Consider the following 20,817-nt stretch of genomic DNA (forward strand, 5'->3'; position numbering starts at 1 on the left):
TGTTTAAGGGCACAACATTTGGAAGCACCACTAGGATATTTGCCTTGAGGACCACGCCTGAGCTGTAAGAAAAAGCCAGATGACCCAGGCATCAGAAAGGAGCACTGCAAAGCAGCAGAGATGTTACTAGACTGACATTGGCGTTTGTATCCTGAAGTAAACAGTAATCACTAGGAGGCAGCAAAAATCTTTCAAGTCTAATAAACACTCATTTCATTGCCTGTGCTAACTCCTCTGGAGTCTGAAGTAGAGAAGCTACAGCTGAAAATGAAAGAAACACTGTATCAACTGACGGAAGAGCAGCTGATTAAATTATGTGATATACTTCAAATCTCAGGAAAAAAAACTATGTGATTAATAAAATACACAGTCAGTTAGTCTCACATTTAAAGCAACTTGAACATGCAGAGCTTCAACCGCATGAAGATATGTCACACCTTCTTGATGTCCAGAAGGACATATAAGCAATATACAAATGGAGAGGGCAGTAGAGAAATTAAGACTGCTTCTACACGAAAAAGAGGACAAAATGCATTGCTTAATGAAGAATGGCATGAATCCCCAGCTTAAGGTATTGTTCCAACACCACCGAACGGCTCTATGTAGCACAACAATTATAATAAATGAGGCCAAATAGTAGAGCCTGAGCAAAAAGACAGGTTCACATTTTCCAGTCTTGAAAGGCAAATTGAAAATGGGCTCAGTACCAGACCTGCAGTTAAGGAGTTACAGTGAGGAACATAAGTATTTGAACACCCTGCGATTTTGCAAGTTCTCCCTTTTACAAATTATGGAGAAGCCTAAAATTCACATTGTATTCCCACTGTGAGAGACGGCATTTTAAAAACAATTCAGGAAATCACATTGTATGATTTTTAAAGAATTTATTTGTATAGCACTGTTGCACATAAGTATTTGAACACCTGAGAAAAGCCAATGTTAGTATTTGGTACAGAAACCTTTGTTTACAATTACAGAGGTCAATGTTTCATGTAGTTCTTGACCAGGTGTGGACACACTGCAGGAGGGATTTTGGCCCACTTCTCCATAAAGATCTCCTCTAGATCTGTCAGGTTTCGGGGCTGTCCCTGAGCAACACAGAGTTTCAGCTCCCTCCAAAGATTTTCTATTGGATTTAGGTTTGTAGACTGGCTAGGCCACTCCAGAACCTGGATATGCATCTTACGGAGCCACTCCTTGGTTATCCTGGCTGTGTGCTTCGGGTCATTGTCATGTTGGAAGACCCAACCACAACCCATCTTCAATGCTCTGACTGAGGGAAGATTGTTGCTCAAAATCTCACAATACATGGCCTCATTCATCCTCTCCTTAATACAGTGCAGTGGTCCTGTCTCCTTCAAAGAAAAGTACCCCCAAAGTATGATGTTTCCACCCCCATGCTTCACAGTAAGGATAGTGTTCTTGGGATACAACTCCTCCTTCTTTCTCCTCAAAACACAACGAATTAAGTTTAAACCAGCAAGTTCTATTTTGGTCCCGTCTGACCACATGACTTTCTCCCACGCCTCCTCTGGATCATCCGGATGGTCACTGGCAAACTTCAGACGGGCCTGGACATGTGATGACCTGAGCAGGGGAACCTTCCATGCAATGCATGATATGAGACCATGGCGGTGTAGTGTTCTACCAACAGTGACCTTTGAAACTGTGAGAAAAGTGCCACAGAGTTATACAAACAACTCTCCTCTTAGAGTTAGAATAGTAAAGAGACTCCCTAAAATTTCTTGATCAAGACAACAGAATTGAGGCAGAAAATCCTGTTTGCTTCTCAGGAAGTTAAATCAAGTCTAAAATATGATCCAGCACTAGTCCAGAGTCTTTTCATGCATACTGTCCTGACAAACAAATACTTCAAATGAGCTGTTGTCAGAGAAGGTGAATATTGCAGTTGAGAATGGAAAGGAGAGACAGGATGAAAAGAAACATGCAGCTCCATCATGAGTACCTACTGTAAATACTGTCTAGACCAGTGATTCTCCAGTGGAAAAGAGAAACACGGTCAAAGAAAGAGCAAATAAAAGAAATGTGCGCTGACATGGTACTCCTGAAAGAGTTGAGGGCAGATGACACCACGGTGATTGGCCTCATCAGTGACAACGATGAGGCCGCCTACAGGGAGGAGGTGGATCGTCTGGCTGAGTGGTGCGACACAAACAACCTGCTGCTTAACACCGAGAAGACCAAGGAGCTCATCGTGGACTACAGGAGGAATGCTGACCCACATCCACCCATCCACATTAAGGGGACGGCTGTGGAGCGTGTGAGCAGCTTCAAGTTCCTGGGAGTCCACATCTCCGAGGATCTCACCTGGACGACCAACTGATCCAAGCTGGTCAAGAAGGCTCACCAGCGCCTCTTCTTCTTGAGGACTCTGAGGAAGAACCACCTGTCCTCAGACATCCTGGTGAACTTCTATCGTTGCACCATCGAGAGCATCCTGACCAACTGTATAACAGTCTGGTACGGGAACTGCTCTGCCTCGGACCGGACGGCGTTGCAGAGGGTCGCCGGAGCACCACTTCCTGCCATAAAGGACATCTACAGGAAGCGGTGTCTGAAAAGGGCTGGGAAAATCATCAAAGACCCCAGTCACCCATCACATGGACTCTTCACCCTCCTGCCCTCTGGGAGGCGCTACAGGAGCCTCCGGACTAAGACCACCAGGTACCGGAACAGCTTCTTCCCCACAGCTGTCAGACTCCTGAACTCTGCCTCCTGACATCTGACCCACGTTAAACTCATGGACTGAACATACACACACCCACAACCACCCACACACACACACACACAATGGACAACTGTACCCTCATACACACAATAACAAAATGGGCTGAACCACCACTCACAACCACCAGCACTTTATGTAACCACTGTAGAAATTATCCACATATCTCACTTATCTTAACTGCACTACTGTATAGTTCTGTGTAAATAATCATTCTGTACATACGATAATTTTTAATCCTACAACTGTTTATAACTTGCATAGTTCACATTTCTGTATAGCTGTATATCTCAGATTTCTGTATAGTTTTTCATATTTATATCCTGTTCATATCCTGTACATAGCTTGTACTCACTACAGCCTGTACATACTTATACTTATAGAATATTCATAACATACTTCATACCGTGTACATTATAACATACCATAATAGACCCATTCTGTAATATACTTGCATATCTATATTATTGCTAATATATGTGTAATATATCTATATCGTGGCTAAAGCACTTCTGGATGGATGCAAACTGCATTTTGTTGCCCTGTACCTGTGACATGTGCAATGACAATAAAGTTTAATTCTATTCTATTCTAATTCTATTCTAAGTTTCCAAAATCAGAGAAGCCATTCTAAAGACAACACCTAAGCTCAGCGCGTGAGCAATCGCACACTGCTGACATGGTCTCCCCACACAGAAAATCTGCGCTGCACACACAAAAAAAATCCAGCCTGAATTGGAATGAAAGTAAATACATGTATTTATTTTATTTCACTGATTTTCTGTTCACGGAGACTGTGTCAGCAGTGCACGATTGCTCACACGCTCAGCTTAAAGGGAACAGTGCCTGCAACCCAACTGCTTTTCCCCATTAAGGCGAAAGAAAATTCATGCTGTTTTATTATTAGCATGTGAGGGGAACAGCACAGTTTCAACAAAGATTTGCACCACAGAAATATTTTCCAGCACCATGCCACCACTCTAGATGCTTTTCATGTGTGAAAGAATGTTACGAATATTGTCAGCACTGCTTCAAGTGTGGGAGATGTGAGCATTTTGTGCAGGTTTCAACGCACCAAGCACCTTTCAAACAAGATAGCATTCTGATCTTCAAGACTCATGAGAGTAGGGAGAGTAGAAAAGCGCTATATAAGAATCAGTCCATTTACCATTCATGAGAACCCACAGTGGCCTGAAGGACTGAAGGAAGTTCTGCGATACCCTTTTATCAGTAAAGGCTAGTATGACACCAAATATTGTTTACAAAATCCCACGAACCATGACATCGTAGTGCCAAATAGGAATGTTATGGAAACTTTGCGGTCTGTTGGATCAATATATCCTGCTAATATATTGAAAACTGACTGGATACCTACTGCATCAGTCCATTATGCCCAGGCACATCTACCATTGAACACTAGGATCCACCTATCAAGTTGTTAATCAGATGTTAAGAGAAGAATCACAATCATTCTTTAGGTCTGACAACGACATAGGATGTGCTGAGAACTTGCAAACGAACACTTCCATGAAAGATAACGAGCCAGTGACACCGACTTATCTCTCTGTACCAAAGCCCTTGTATCAGGAGATGAAAAACTACCTGCAGGACTTCTGAGCTCAAGGGTCGATGGAAAAATCCACCTCATCATACTCCTCTCTGGTAGTCTGTAGGATGTCACGACAGTGCTGCAAAGAGTTAGGGAGAATGGAATCAAACTAAAAGCAAGGAAGTGCAATCTGTTTAGAGCAGAAGCAAGGTAACTTGGCGGGATTGTGTCAGCAGAAGGAAGCAGGATAAACCCCACAGATAGCACTGCTATGACTGCTTTGAAAGACAAACAGCCAGGTACTGTTGGTGAATTAAGAGCAATGTTGGGACTGTTCAGTTATTACAAACAATACAGGATTTTGATGGAATCGCCAATTCTCTGTATGACCTGCTCAGTGGACCTGCAGACATTGAGACCCAGCGAAACAAAAGATTAAAGTGGCAGATAAAATAAAACAACAGTAGTTGTCCCTTCAAGTACACATATTTAGTGTAGTGACATGCACCAGTCAGTGGTAGAGCAGTTGATAGACTGTTTAACTCAGCCTCCTGTTATAGGCTTTCCAAAATTTTCAGAGCCATTCATTGTGAAATGTTGCTTTGTGCAATTTCTTGCATTTCTCGTACTTTAACTGCAGTTGAGAAGAATTACCATTTGCGTTCAGAGTTTCTAGCTCTCAAATGGGTGATCACAGAAAAATTCTGCAATTACCTCTATTATGCAACATTCTTCACAGTGTACACCAATAATTATCGACTTACCTACATGCCAAACTGAATACAACAGGGTGACGATGGGTAGCAGAACTGGCAGATTTCCACTTCACGATTAAAATGTGAAGGAAAATGTGGTTGTAGACAGTCTTTCCAGCATGGTGTAGACACGATGAAAGGGTTCATGGAGGAAATTACATGTAATGTGATTGGAGCAGCTACACAGACAGTGGAAAGAATGAATCCAGTGTGTCGTGTCCATGGTCTCAGTTAACTGTGCAGCCATGGCCACAGATGTTTCCATCATACCACTGACAAAAAGCCAGATCAACCAGGAACAAAGAAGTGATCTGATTTGGTGTAACCTAACACAAGAAAAACCATCAAGTTCAGAACTAAAGCACTTCAACTCACAGGTAATATCTAAGACAACAAATTGAAGATGGATGAGAATCTTCTTGCACAAAGAAACAGCCAACCAAAAACAGCTGGTCTTACCAGAAAAACACGAAAGTACAAGACTAAAGGAGATACATGATGAATGGGGCCATCAAGGTGTTGAAATGAATGTTATCGGTTCTACCAGTTCTACTGGCCGCATATGCAACGAGAAGTAGATGATTATGTAATAAAGACGGTCTGTCTGCATAAAACTCAAGATCCATCTCATTACAGCAGTGCACCACTGACTAATATTGTCACTACTTAACCACTGAGACTTCTATCAAGTGATTTCCTACACCACAACAAATGCAAGACAGTTATGAATACATCCTTGTTGTCACTGTTTTACACACTTCAGGTGTATGCTACAACTTCCAAAACAGGTTATACAGCTGCAATCAAAATCCTTAATGACAGCATGAATACATCATAAACACGGTGTTGAATTTGAAAACATGTTGTTTGTACAACTGAAAAACTACTGTGGAGTTGCTGGATCCAGGACTATTCTCTACCATCCCCAAAGGAATGGGCAAGTGGAGCAGTTTTATAGGATACTATTCCAGATGCTGAAACGCTCTCTGAGAAGCAGAAGGCACTAATCAAGAACTAAGTCAATGCACTCAATAGCAAATGGACTCTTCAGCACAGAATTCAATTTGATTCGATTTTTATTTTTCTTGGAGCTTAACACACAGACCCAAAGCACACCACAGTCACTTGTATCACTCTCATGGACCTTTATCAAACGTGAGTGTTGCTTGTCACCTGCTCTGGCCCCTGGAACACAACTGATTATGGTTGCTGGCAACCGTGGCTCAGGGGGTTGGGAAGCGCATCTGTAACCGGCAGGTCGCCGGCTTGATCCCTGGGCTCTCTGTCCTGGTCGTTGTGTCCTTGGGCAAGACACTTTACCCTACTGCCTACTGGTGTTGGCCAGAGGGGCCGATGGCGCGATATGGTAGCCTCGCTTCTGTCAGTCTGCCCCAGGGCAGCTGTGGCTACAACTGTAGCTTGCCTCCACCAGTGTATGAATGTGAGAGTGAATGAATAGTGGTATTGTAAAGCGCTTTGGGTGCCTTGAAAAGCGCTATATAAATCCAATCCATTATTATTATTAATTTTGAGGAAATCCATTATTAAGCTCTTTTTTGAAAAACTCTGTTGTACATGCACAGTGCGTCATTAAGAGAAAAAGTAATTATCTCAAACTGGTTAAGGCTCTGTAAGGCCAGCTAATTCAAAGAAAGCCTGTAGAGCACACTGGCCATTTATATTGTTGGATGTGTTTCAGTGAACATATAAAGAGCAGCTATATTTAAAAGCACTACATTATCTCAACCACAAAAAAGTGACAAAGTGGCTGGATCACACAACATGTAGCTATTGTGGCTTTGTTGTCTACTCTGCTCATTTTCATTTCCTGTGTTGAAACATTGAAGTAAAACAATGAAACAAACAAAATCAGTCTGCACACAAAATACATCTCATTTTGACTTGATCATTAATGTTTGTGACATTCAGGTTAAACATGACATCCTTATGCTTATTACTACACTTACATATTTGACAGTACAGCTAAAAGGTTCCTTGCAGCAGTAATGGTACTAGTTCATGAACTTTCCTGTGGAGACACTTTCAGTTTCAGACAATTCTGATTGGTCACGTGTTTGTAGTTTTTTTGTTGTTTGTTTGTTTGTTTGTTTTATTTTGTGATTTTTTAAAAAAATGTAATTATTCTTTTAAATTTTTTCATGGTTTTGCAGGATACAGTGGAATCTGTGCACTCAGTAATAATCTCAAAGGCCTTTTTGGTCCCTTGAAAAAGGTTTCTGCGATTAAAAGTTTTTGATAGTGCTGCTTTTTAGGGGACGGACCAGTGGAAGAGAAATTGTTACTTATTAGACTTTTTTGGCCATTTTCATAATATTGTACAAAGTACTAAACAAGAACTATGACTGTATGTGTGTGTATATGTGTGAACATTGTCAGCTGGTACGCTGTGTGCCCTTACAACCCTGTCTGCCTTACAACGGCGCCATCAAGGTCTATCAAGTGCCCAAGATGATCAACCTTATGAGGCCAGAAGTCTTTAAAGACATTGTGTGTCTAAAAGGTGTAATCTGAGAGATTTACAAAATGTGCCCAAAAAATCAGAGCATGTAATTTGCATGCTGTTTATCTGCTACATACTTTTCATAAAGGTACATTTCCATTTCAAGCTCCCTTGGGTCAGATTTCCAAAATATCCTCATGCACTGATTAATGGTGAGGGCACCTCCAAATAATTTTCTAAGATTTTCAGAACCAGTCATTTGAGTAAAGCGATCTGCGGCTCAGTTTTTTAAAGATACAGCGGGGGATATTTGATCCCATTTCTAAGTATGCTCATTTATATTGACATGAACCATTTCTAATTTTTATGGAAAATAAATTACTGTCAACCAGCAACTCAAAGCAACAGCTTCCTTCTCATATTTACTACACTTTAAAAACTGAAACTGGCATTTACTTAAAAATTTTGAGGCAACACTTTTACACTTAAAAATATTGAGTAGGTTGGAAACTAGTCAAATCTGTTCAATATACTTGATCAATTGAATAACTAAAGCTTAAACATATTAAGTTGAAATCAATAATTGTAGTTGTTACACAAACATGAAAAAATTGAGTAAATAACACTGACATGCTTGGTCAATGTAACTGAATATAGATGGTCAGTTGATCCAAAATTTTGTTCCATTTACTTAATATTGTAAACTGAACGTAATCAAAATTGTACTTAATATTAAATATGTTAAATGGCCTGCATTTGTATAGCGCTTTACTTTGTCCCTATGGACCCCAAAGCGCTTTACACTACATCCAGTCATCCTGAAAGTGTGTGTGAATCATTTAGTCATTCACACACACATTGTTGACGACATGCTACATTGTAGCCACAGCTGCCCTGGGGCCCTCTGACCACCACCAGTAGGCAGTAGGCAACCAGTAGGTGACCGAGACTGTCGGTGCCGGGGCTCCAACTGGCAACCTTCCGATTACAAGACGAACTGCCAACTCTTGAGCCAATTATTGTATTTCACTGGTAGTCTAAGTCTGAAAAACCAAACAAACTAATATGTAGTTGTGTGTTTCATAATACATGTATGAAAAATGACCACGTTAACATTTTTCCAAACGAAATTTAATTTTCATAAACATGGAAATAACTCGAAATAAACAAGCACTAAAAAGACAAGAGCCTTTTCCCTTTTAGCTCAAAGCCTCACATACTTGAAGGATAGATGTCAAACCAGGACAGCAAACACAAAAGCTCAGAATATTTAAAAAACAAAACGAACGAAACAATGGAAAAGGCTCATGGTACTCAATTACTCTACGTTATCGTGTTTTACTTACACTTTTCAGTTGTAGTTGCTGACAATAAATAATACTGATTTGAATAATTAATGATTTTAGTACAAGATACTGATGAGTATAGATACGTATTTCTCAAATGTTTTGATTCAATTTTAAACAAAAATATTAAGTACATGCAAGGAAGGTATTCTGTAAACCAGATACTAAATTTATTGTCTGAGATAAATGTAAATAAATACCTTAATTTAACACAAACACATATGTTAACATTTTAGACATTTATTTCAACTCATCAAACTCAAATAATTACTAAAATGATATTCATAGATTTTATTAGGCTCATCTAACTTATATTTATAGTGATAGTTACTAAGCCTCTGAATTCCTTTTTAGAGTGTACATGATTAAGGTCTGGAGACTGATGAGGCCAATCCGTGACCTTAATGTACTTTTTTGTTCTCAGTGTGATGCTTAAAGACCTATCCACAACCTATCTTCTGTCTTCTAGCTGTTGGAGGTTCGCATCCAGGATTCTACAGTAGATGGCTCGTTGATGTGATGGTGTCTTCCCATACCCTCAGCAGAACAATAGCCTTAAATCCTGTTTTTACCTCAGTATACACACACACACACACGCGCACACACACACACACACACGTTTGTGTGTGTGTGTGTTCAGGATCCCCATAGGGGACCGGTCCCATTGTGCTTTTAACAACAACGGAGACAAGTAGAAACTGCTGCATATAAGAATGAACAAGTGAAATGCGGTTATCAATTGAAAAGCCATCATAGTGGCTAAGATGAACAGGTACATGGTTAAATATGTACTGTAAGTAGGGCACAGAAAGGAACTGGCAGGAATAACAGGAGGACAAAGCACAGATACAGATAGAGCAGTCGCCCATGACAGTAAGACCAGACTGACCAACCTGTGCACTACCTACAAGAAGGCCTATGACTCAATGCCACACGTGGATCCTTGAATGTCTACAACTCCACAAGATTAACAGGACTCTAAGAGTCTTTATCAGAAGTCTGACCAACACTAGAGGCCAACTTACAGCAAATTGCATCAAGTGTGGGATTTACCATGCTCTGTCCCCACTGCTATTCTACATATGCCTTCACCCTTAGTGAAAGCATTGACAAGACTGGCATGTGGATATTGATTATGGAATGGAGCAATCCTCAGCCACCTCCTCTACATGAAAAATAAATGATGGTCTAGCTCAGGGGTGTCAAACGTACGGCCAGCGGGCCAGATCAGGCCCGCAAGCGGGTTTAATCTGGCCCGTGAGATGATTTTGTAAAGTATAAAAATGAGCAGCAATTTTTCAATAAAGAAAGTGCTTTTCCAATTGTGTCCATTGGATGGCGCAATAGCAATTGTGAGCTACTTTGTTTTGCCTGTGAAATTTAAACCTGATGTGCTTTGGCACCCTCATTGCCCCAATATGTCTCTGTCAAAAAAGAGAAAAGTGGATGCAGAGTGCAGAGTGTTCCAAGAAAAATGGTCATCCTCCTATTTATTCACGGAAGTGAAAGCTGTAAGTTTGGTGTGTTCCCAGCATGTTGCAGTGCTGAAAGAATATAACCTCCGTCGCCACTATGTGAGTCTTCATGCCGACAAATATGACAACTTTCAAGGACAGCAGAGAAGAGTGAAGGTGAATGAACTGTTGGCGGGTCTGAAGAAACAGCAGCAGACATCAGTGACACTGCAGTGAAAGCTAGCTACCTCGTTGCTAACGAAATTGCACTAGCTTCCAAACCATTTAGTGAGGGTGAATTTGTACAAACATGTATGATGAAGGCATCGGAGATTGTGTGCCTTGAAAAGCGCCAGGCCTTTGCAAATATCAGCCTGACAGGAAACACGGTTGCCGACAGGATTTCTGATCTTTCAGTGGATTTGGACAGACGGTTGAAGCAAAAAATAGTCATTTATTGTGTTTTCAGTTGCAATTGATGAAGGCACGGACATTACAGATGTTGCACAACTGGCAATTTTCATCCGCGGAGTTGATGACACATTGACCGTCACCGAGGAGTTCGTGGAGTTGGTACCGATAACAGATACAACGACTGCAGCTGATATTTTCACCCCACTCGTCGGCGCGCTGGACAGGGTCGGAGTGGACTGGTCCCGCGCTGTCAGCCTGGCTACAGATGGTGCGCCCGGAGTTCTTTGGATGTTGATCTGGGGTCTTTTGTGACCTCTTGGATGAGTTATTTCTAGGTCTTGAGTTAATTTTGGTTGGCCGGCCAAGTCTGGAAAGGTACACCACTAGCTCTCACTGTGGTTTGCTGGAGTCCCACAGCTTTAGAAATGGCTTTGGCCTTTTCCAGACTGAGATCTCAATTCAATTCAATTCAATTCAATTTTATTTATATAGCGCCAAATCACAACAAAAGTCGCCTCAAGGCGCTTCATAGATACAGAGAAAAACCCAACAATCATATGACCCCCTATGAGCAAGCACTTTGGCGACAGTGGGAAGGAAAAACTCCCTTTTAACAGGAAGAAACCTCCGGCAGAACCAGGCTCAGGGAGGGGCGGCCATCTGCTGCGACCGGTTGGGGTGAGAGAAGGAAGACAGGATAAAGACATGCTGTGGAAGAGAGACAGAGGTTAATAACAGATATGATTCAATGCAGAGAGGTCTATTAATACATAGTGAGTGAGAAAGGTGACTGGAAAGGAAAAACTCAATGCATCATGGGAATCCCCCGGCAGCCTACATCTATTGCAGCATAACAAAGGGAGGATTCAGGGTCACCTGGTCCAGCCCTAACTATATGCTTTAGAAAAAAGGAAAGTTTTAAGCCTAATCTTAAAAGTAGAGATAGTGTCTGTCTCCCGAATCCAAACTGGAAGCTGGTTCCACAGAAGAGGGGCCTGAAAACTGAAGGCTCTCCCTCCCATTCTACTTTTAAATACTCTAGGAACAACAAGTAGGCCTGCAGAGCGAGAGCGGAGCGCTCTAATAGGGTGATATGGTACTACAAGGTCATTAAGATAAGATGGGGCCTGATTATTTAAGACCTTGTATGTGAGGAGCAGGATTTTGAATTCAATTCTGGATTTAACAGGAAGCCAATGAAGGGAAGCCAAAACAGGAGAAATATGCTCTCTCTTTCTAGTCCCTGTCAGGACTCTTGCTGCAGCATTTTGGATTAGCTGAAGGCTTTTCAGTGAGTTTTTTGGACATCCTGATAATAATGAATTACAGTAGTCCAGCCTGGAAGTAATAAATGCATGAACTAGTTTTTCAGCGTCACTCTGAGACAGGATATTTCTAATTTTAGAGATGTTGCGCAAATGGAAGAAAGCAGTCTTACATATTTGTTTAATATGTGCGTTGAAGGACATGTCTTGGTCAAAAATGACTCCAAGGTTCCTCACAGCGTTACTGGAGGCCAAGGTAATGCCATCCAGAGTAAGAATCTGATTAGATACCATATTTCTAAGATTTTCAGGGCCGAGTACAATAACCTCAGTTTTATCTGAATTAAGAAGCAGAAAGTTAGCGGCCATCCAGGTCTTTATGTCTTTAAGACATTCCTGCAGTTTAACTAATTGGTGTGTGTTATCTGGCTTCATGGACAGATAGAGCTGGGTGTCATCTGCATAGCAGTGAAAATGTATGCTATGTCTTCTAATGATACTGCCTAAGGGAAGCATGTATAATGTAAACAGAATTGGTCCTAGCACTGAACCCTGTGGAACTCCATAATTAACCTCAGTGTGTGAAGAGGACTCTCCATTTACATGCACGAATTGGAGTCTATTAGATAGATATGATACAAACCACTGCAGTGCAGTACTTGTAATACCTACAGCATGTTCTAATCGCTCTAATAGGATATTATGATCAACAGTATCGAACGCTGCACTGAGGTCTAGCAGGACAAGCACAGAGATGAGTCCACTGTCAGAGGCCATAAGAAGATCATTTGTAACCTTCACTAAAGCTGTTTCTGTGCTGTGCTGAGCTCTGAAACCTGACTGAAACTCTTCAAATAAACCATTCCTCTGCAGATGATCTGTTAGCTGTTTGACAACTACTCTTTCAAGGATTTTTGATATGAAAGGAAGGTTGGAGATTGGCCTATAATTAGCTAAGACTGCTGGGTCTAGAGATGGCTTTTTGAGTAAAGGTTTAACTACAGCCAGCTTGAAGGCCTGTGGTACATAGCCGATTATTAGAGATAGGTTGATCATATTTAAGATCGAAGAATTAATTAATGGCAGGACTTCTTTGAGCAGTTTTGTAGGAATGGGGTCTAAAAGACACGTTGATGGTTTGGAGGAAGTAATTATTGAAGTTAACTCAGAAAGATCAATTGGAGAAAAAGAGTCTAACTTAATATCAATGGTACTAAGAGTAGCTGTAGATAATATTACATCTGTGGGATGATTATTGGTAATTTTTTCTCTAATGATGAAAATTTTATTTGTGAAGAAGTTCATGAAGTCATTACTAGTTAACGTTAAAGGGATGGTTGGCTCAAAAGAGCTCTGACTTTTTGTCAGCCTGGCTACAGTGCTGAAGAGAAACCTAGGGTTGTTCTTATTTTCTTCAATCAGTGATGAATAGTAAGATGTTCTGGCTTTGCGGAGGGCTTTCTTATAAAGCAGCAAACTATTTCTCCAGGCTAAATGATGATCCTCTAGATTTGTGACACGCCATTTCCTCTCCAGATTACGAGTCATCTGCTTTAGGGTACGTGTTTCAGAGTTATACCACGGAGTCAGGTACTTCTGATTTGAGGCCTTAGTTTTCACTGGAGCTACAGTATCCAGAGTCGTACGTAGTGAGGAGGTGAAATTATTAACAAGATAATCGACCTCTGTTGGGGTAGCGTTCAGATAGCTGCTTTGCTCTGTGTTGGTACAGGGCATTGGAGATGATAACAGTGGGTGGATTATATTCTTAAACTTAGTTACAGTGCTTTCAGAAAGACATCTACTTTGATAAAGTCTACTCTTCACCGCTGTGTAATCAATTATTGTAAAAGTAAATGTTATCAGGAAATGATCAGACAGGAGAGGGTTTTCAGGAAACACTGTTAAATGTTCAGGTTCGATGCCATATGTTAGAACAAGATCTAGAGTGTGATTAAAGTGGTGGGTGGGTTCTTTTACATTTTGAGAGAAACCAATTGAGTCTAATAACAGATTAAATGCCATGTTGAGGCTGTCATTTTTAGCATCTATATGGATGTTAAAATCACCCACAATAATTATTTTATCTGAGCTCAGAACTAAATTAGATATAAAGTCTGAGAAATCAGACAGAAACTCTGTGTAAGGCCTGGGTGGACGATAGATGATAACAAGTAAGACTGGTTTCTGAGTTTCACAGCTGGGGTGGACGAGGCTAAGCATCAGGCTTTCAAATGAATTAAAAGTCTGTCTTGGTCTTTCATTAATTAATAGGCTGGTGTGAAAAATTGCTGCCACACCGCCCCCTCGGCCTGTGCTTCGAGATTTCTGGTAGTTAGAATGGCTCGGGGGTGTTGATTCATTTAAACTAACATAATCATCCTGCTGCAACCAGGTTTCTGTAAGGCAGAGTAAATCAATTTGTTGATCAATTATTAAGTCATGTACTAACAGAGACTTGGAGGAGAGAGACCTAATATTTAATAATCCACATTTCACTGTTTTACTCTTTGGTTCAGATGTGGATACTGTATTGTTCTTTCTTTGTGATTGTTTATGTTTAAGTTGTTTGTTGCTGGTTTTTAGTTTGTTTTTTGTCTTTTTGGAAGCTGACACAGTCTCTATGGAGATGGGTTTTTGGGGGGGTAGCAGGAGGAGAGAAGCTGCAGAGAAGCGTGTAAGACTGCAACTCTGCTTCCTGGTCCCAACTCTGGATAGTCATATTTTGGGGGGTTTAATAAATCTCAGATTTACTTTGTTTGTCATTTGTTCCTGAATTTCCTTGGTTCGCAGCATGATGTTGCATGATGCTTTTAAGGATCTTTTGGTCTACTCTACTTAGTCAGCCAGATCGTATTTAAGTGATTTCTTGATTGGGAAAATGTGTGGTAATAATCAGGCCTGGGTGTGGCTAGAAAAATTGAACTCAGCTTTCAAAGGATGTGATACGTCACAATTAATTTATTTTAGAACAGGTGGCTGAACAGCCAATCGGTTGCATGCAGACTAATGACACCACATTTTAGCACCTGCTCAGATTGTTTTGGAATCCCAGCCGAGCTGGCACTATTTTATTACCTGGTACCAGGTACTATAACCTAATAGAAAACCCTGAAAACATGGCAAACTGCAGCGAGTAGGTACTAGTGGAAAAGGGGCTTACGTAACAAACAAAATGTCAGCAAGTTATCAAATAATTATTTTCCCACTGTATAGTTATATACTTTTTGAGTTTATTAAATAGAAATCTAATAAATAAATAAAAAACACTGATTGGTATGCGTTTATGGCTGATTACTGAAAATCACTGACTGATGCAATCTCATAAACTTACAATTACTATATTAAAAATACATAAGCGTAAGTGCTGGTTTGTGGAAGACTCCGTGTTGCCTCGCCATCTTGAATACATTCGCGAAGATGTGAATCACTGTTTGACCTAATCGCTTTTTCTCCAATGGAAGAAATTTTTAATTTGTGTCTAAACCTTTAAGAGTCTCAAGAAATGAAGGAGCATACCTGTGTTATCATCTAAGATGGAGTCCCATTGTTAGCAGATTAGACATGCAATGCTTTTTTTTGCTATGTTTCCCAGTGTAACAATGTTAGATCTGCTTCAAAGAAGGTTTTGGTAACAACAGCTAGCAGGACTGATGAAGACACCCGTGCTTACCGACAGAAAAGTTAAGGATATCTTCAGCCTCATCCAAAGTAAATAGATGTGAACACATTGATAGCTAAGGTAAACAGCACACTGTACCATACTTGGTACAGATGAGCAGTGAACACAGTTTTTGTCCTACAGCGTCTGCTTTAATTTGAATATACAAGGGGAATAAAACAGAATTCAGTTGACTGCAAAGTGCAATCTGATGACATCTGAGATTTTACACACTGCAACTTTAAACCAGCATGGCTTCTTCAATTCTACATAGAACCAAAGTCTATAGACTCCCCTAACATGGATGAGAGAAGCCAGCTGAATTCTCCTGTGTCCAATATACTGACTATGAGAAATAACTGCACTTACTGTCGAATTTATCCCAGATCTGTATATAAAGTTGCACCACAACAGAGAACACAATGTTTTGGCCAACGTATGTATTTCTTATCTAGTTTAAGGAATACACATGTATCACAAGTATTGTCATATTTTCAACTTCGTTTTTCTTTATATGCCTAGTGCAGCAAAATTATTTTGGTACATTATTAATATTGCTGTCTTCCCTTTTTTTCTTGTCTGTCCATTTCCTTCCCAGGACCAGTACCAGTTCCTATACAGGACTCTACTTAGGCCCATCAGCGTCAACGTGAATGGTTTGGGTCTTCTGGCCAGAGATTTTAATGAGACAATACTGACTGTGTCAGACCGGTCCGAGAGTATGGAGCTGTTGGTCTGAAACAGGCTCTTCAGAACAAGGAGCTCTGCTGAAGAGCCTGTCCCGTGGATCCAAAACACCTGTGTTGTTCCTGAGCCCATAAAAGAAGCACTTATCTTTGAAAAACGTCAAGGAACTATCGTGGACAGGACTTTCCAATGCCTTTTTCGCCAGACTCTTGGTTAAAATTAATAACCTGATTACTTTTTTACACAGATATAAAGTTTTGATATTTATTTTTTTTCACCAATTTATGTCTTATTGTTCTCCTACTGAAGGGTTTACACCTGTTTTTAAGTTTCACAACAGTGTCAGTGGGCAGCGAGAAACACTTTTTGTCTTTTCTTGTTTGCACTATTCAGTGTAGTGTTACAGCCTACATATACTAAAGCAGACTCACTTGGATTTTCCTCAATCAGACTTTTTTTATGGAGACATTTCAGGGCTTTGACTTGTTAAGCCAACCGCTTCTGTGAAGGACATCACAAGTTTTCTGTCTCTATAACAAGATGTCTGACTTCTGCTCATCATGACGTCCTACACCATGCTCACACATCATGTTACTATTCATTAATCACAAGATTAATGGGAAGAAGCTCATGGAAGGATGACCATGAACAAGTATTTATTTAAACTGATTTATTTATTGTTTCCATTGTTTTGTTGTTACACCATTATTCACATCCAAATTAGGATACCTATGTGGTGTAACCACTGCTACTGTGAACTTTTATGGTTAATTCTTTGTATAATTCATAATATGCTTTTTAATATATGGGAGTACCGTATGTATACATATATAAATATATCCTTATCATAATAACTTTGTGATTTTTGTACACGTCCTTTGTGGCCTCCTGAATCAGACTGATTTCCATCATGTCCTATAGATTACTATTCTGCTACTCACAGCTGATTCAGCCAAACGAAGGTGGACTTCTTTAGTCCTCTATATTCTTGTATGCTGCTATGTCATCTGCACTCTCTCTCTCTCTCTCTCTCTCTCTCTCTCTCTCTCACACACACACACACACACACACACACACACACACACACACACACATATATGTAGAGAGAGATTCACACAAATATTGACCACAAACACATGATATTCCTTTGAAAAGGATTTTTGTTTTCATCCTGACAGCCAAGCATCAGTTAAGAACACAAACAGGTAGAGCTCACAAGCACCTGATGTACAGGGTGGGCCATTTATATGGCTGGTGATGGTTGGTGATATTAAAGTCCTGTTTGTGGCACATTAGTATATGTGAGTGGGCAAACTCCTCAAGATGGGTGGTGACCATGGTGACCATTTAGAAGTCGGCCATCTTGGATACAACTTTTGTTTTTTCAATAGGAAGAGGGCCATGTGACACATCAAACTTATTGGTAATGTCACAAGAAAAACAATGGTGTGCTTGGTTTCAACATAACTTTATTCTTTCATGAGTTATTTACAAGTTTCTGACCACTTATAAAATGTGTTCAATGTGCTGCCCGTTGTGTCGGATTGTCAATGCAACCCTCTTCTCCCACTCTTCACACACTGATAGCAACACCGCAGGAGAAATGCCAGCATAGGCCGTAGTTTCAGGTGCTGCACATCTTGTATCTTCACACCATAGACAATTGCCTTGTGTGCTTGGTTGTGTGCTTGGTTTCAACGCAACTTTATTCTTTATTCTTTCATGAGTTATTTACAAGTTTCTCTTTGTTCACAGCCATTGACATGTCGAAGAGGTTAACATGTGAGGAGCGGATCAAAATTGTGTTGATATCTGGTGAACACAGTAACCGGGTCATTGCAGCAGATTTCAATGCAAGACACGTACGAGACCACCCATCTCCCATGCTACAGTTAGCAAACTGCTTGCTAAGTTTCGTGATATTAGCTACTCAGAAATGGCACCCTTACAAACTCCAGCTACTGCAGCATCTCAACGAGGATGACCCAGATCGGCCACAGAATTTGCAGAATGGGCAAAACAAAAATCAGAACAGGACCCTCAGTTCACGCAGAAGATTTTGTTCAGTGATGAGGCAAACTTTTATGTGAATGGTGAAGTTAACAAACAAAACCACCGCTACTGGTCTGACACTAACCCACATTGGATGGATCCCTCCAAGACTGTTGGAACAACAAAAGTGATGGTTTGGTGTGGTATATGGGGAACAACGATAGTGGGTCCATTCTTCATCAATGGAAACCTCAAGGCCACTGGATATTTGAAATTGCTACATGATGATGTGTTTCCCTCTTTATGCACTGAAGCTGGCACGTTCCCTGAGTTTTTCCAGCAAGATGGTGCACCACCACATTATGGGTGCCAGGTCCGAGCATCCTAGATGAACAGTTTCCTGGAAAGTGGATTGGTCGTCGTGGGCCAGTTGAACGGCCCCCAAGGTCTCCCGATCTGACCCACATACACTTATTCTTCTTCTTTTTTATACTAAGTTAGTATACTGTGTTGTGTTGTTTGTTGCGTTGTGATGTGTCATATCGTGTCGTGTTGTGTTATATGTAGTGCCGACGTAGGACAGTTTTCCAATTTCATTGTAGTACTGTACTATGTATGACTGTGCAATGACAATAAAGAGTTATCTTATCTTAGACTTTTATCTTTGTGTGAAGATACGAGATGTGCAGCACCTGAAACTACAGATACTGGATGCCTGTGCTGGCATTTCTCCTGCGGTGTTGCTATCAGTGTGTGAAGAGTGGGAGAAGAGGGTTGCATTGACAATCCAACACAATGGGCAGCACATTGAACACATTTTATAAGTGGTCAGAAACTTGTAAATAACTCATGAAAGAATAAAGTTACGTTGAAACCAAGCACACCATTGTTTTTCTTGTGACATTACCAATAAGTCTGATGTGTCACATGGCCCTCTTCCTATTGAAAAAACAAAAGTTGTATCCAAGATGGCCGACTTCTAAATGGCCACCATGGTCACCACCCATCTTGAGGAGTTTGCCCCCTCACATATACTAATGTGCCACAAACAGGACTTTAATATCACCAACCATTCCCATTTTATTACAGTTTAGCCATATTAATGGCCCACCCTGTAGTTTGAACCAGACTGATCTGCAGTTCATTAAGCCCATTCTCATTCCCAACGCGTAGCATACCAATGATTTGTCACGTCCCGAGGTGTTTCATAGTAACGCGAGAAGTAACCATCCACGTCACTATGATGCGCGCCTGATTGTGGATGGAATTCAAGAGAATGACGCTCCTGGCGGTAACAGACATTTCAGCCGTGTATTCCAGACCTAACCCTAACCTTAGTCGTATTAGATAGTGTTTTCCAAAGCAATTCATGATGAGAAAGTAAAATAAATGTACATGTCGCCTCTGTCAGTGCGCCCCAGGGTGGCTGTGGCTACAATGTAGCTGCCATCACCAGTGTGTGAATGGGTGGATGACTGGTTGTGTAAAGCGCTTTGGGGTCCTTAGGGACTAGAAAAGCACTAGACAAATACAGGCCATTTTACAGGCCATGTCTAGATTCATTCCAAACGGTTCTCATGTTTCCGAAAGGACAACATACTGATGATTTGTCACATAGCATCGGTATCTTACGTTTTGGGATGAGAATGTTTTGGTTCTCTCTGCAGTGGGCTCAATAACAGATCTATGCAATAATTTCACTGATCCAAAACAGGGTTTTCAACAGTACGTAAAGTCTACACAGGCTTTAATACTCAACGTTCTTCTTTATTATACGTTACTTCCTTTATGAAAAAAAGAACTGCTGCTTTAAGTATTTAGGTGCTTAACATATTTAATACTATACTACATATTTAAAACAAAACATCCTCATATAGTCACCATATCTGCATTTGTTTTTCGGAAACCTGAAAGCAGTGCTTGTGCTAGCACGCATTTCACATTCTAACATTCATTTACACTTTCCTAACTACAATGCAGTTTTGATCTTGTGTTCCTACCTTTATTCTCTGTGACAGTACTCATGCATTGGAACAGTTATGGCTAGTGATGTGTGATACCACTGATTTCCTTTCCGATCCGATACCAAGTAATATTCAGGGTGGTATCGACGATACTGATCCGATACCGATACTCTGTACAAAAGCTTATTTTATTTATTGTATCTCAAATTATAGCGTCATAATGATCACAGGACATCAGATTACTTGTTCTTATCACTTAAGAATGTAGAGTTCATCATATAGAAATAAAAAATCTGAAGTTGTGCTATTTGAACACCTTGCCTGCCTGCAGCACTAAAGGAGTCCATGAGAGACGTCTGTCTCGCCCTAGCAGCACCCGTCCCTCTCCTCCTCTTCAGTTCGCCTCAACATACACTCCTCATATTCTGTGATATGATTTACTCTGAGGTGTTTGACAAGGTTAGTGATGTTGCCACAACCATACATGCCAACTCTCCCGATTTTTCCGGGAGAATACTGAATT

At 40.6% G+C, this 20,817-nt stretch overlaps 1 protein-coding gene across 1 annotated transcript in view; it reads left to right on the plus strand.

Annotated features, from left to right (window-relative positions):
• The window catches only part of LOC146573573 (receptor-type tyrosine-protein phosphatase gamma-like), a 368,884-nt gene extending 351,312 nt beyond the window's left edge, over positions 1-17,572 (plus strand). The window contains exon 13 of the mRNA XM_085272820.1: positions 16,250-17,572. Within this exon, the coding sequence (XP_085128946.1) occupies positions 16,250-16,284 (35 nt within the window). The 3' untranslated portion in view covers positions 16,285-17,572. The remainder of the gene's footprint in view (positions 1-16,249) is intronic.
• Positions 17,573-20,817: the final 3,245 nt, after the last annotated feature.

The sequence above is a fragment of the Mchenga conophoros genome, linkage group LG5 (assembly GCF_057382185.1).
Source record: "Mchenga conophoros isolate Kocher_MC1m ecotype Shallow Benthic linkage group LG5, M_conophoros_male_GT1.1, whole genome shotgun sequence".
NCBI classification, from domain to species: domain Eukaryota; kingdom Metazoa; phylum Chordata; class Actinopteri; order Cichliformes; family Cichlidae; genus Mchenga; species Mchenga conophoros.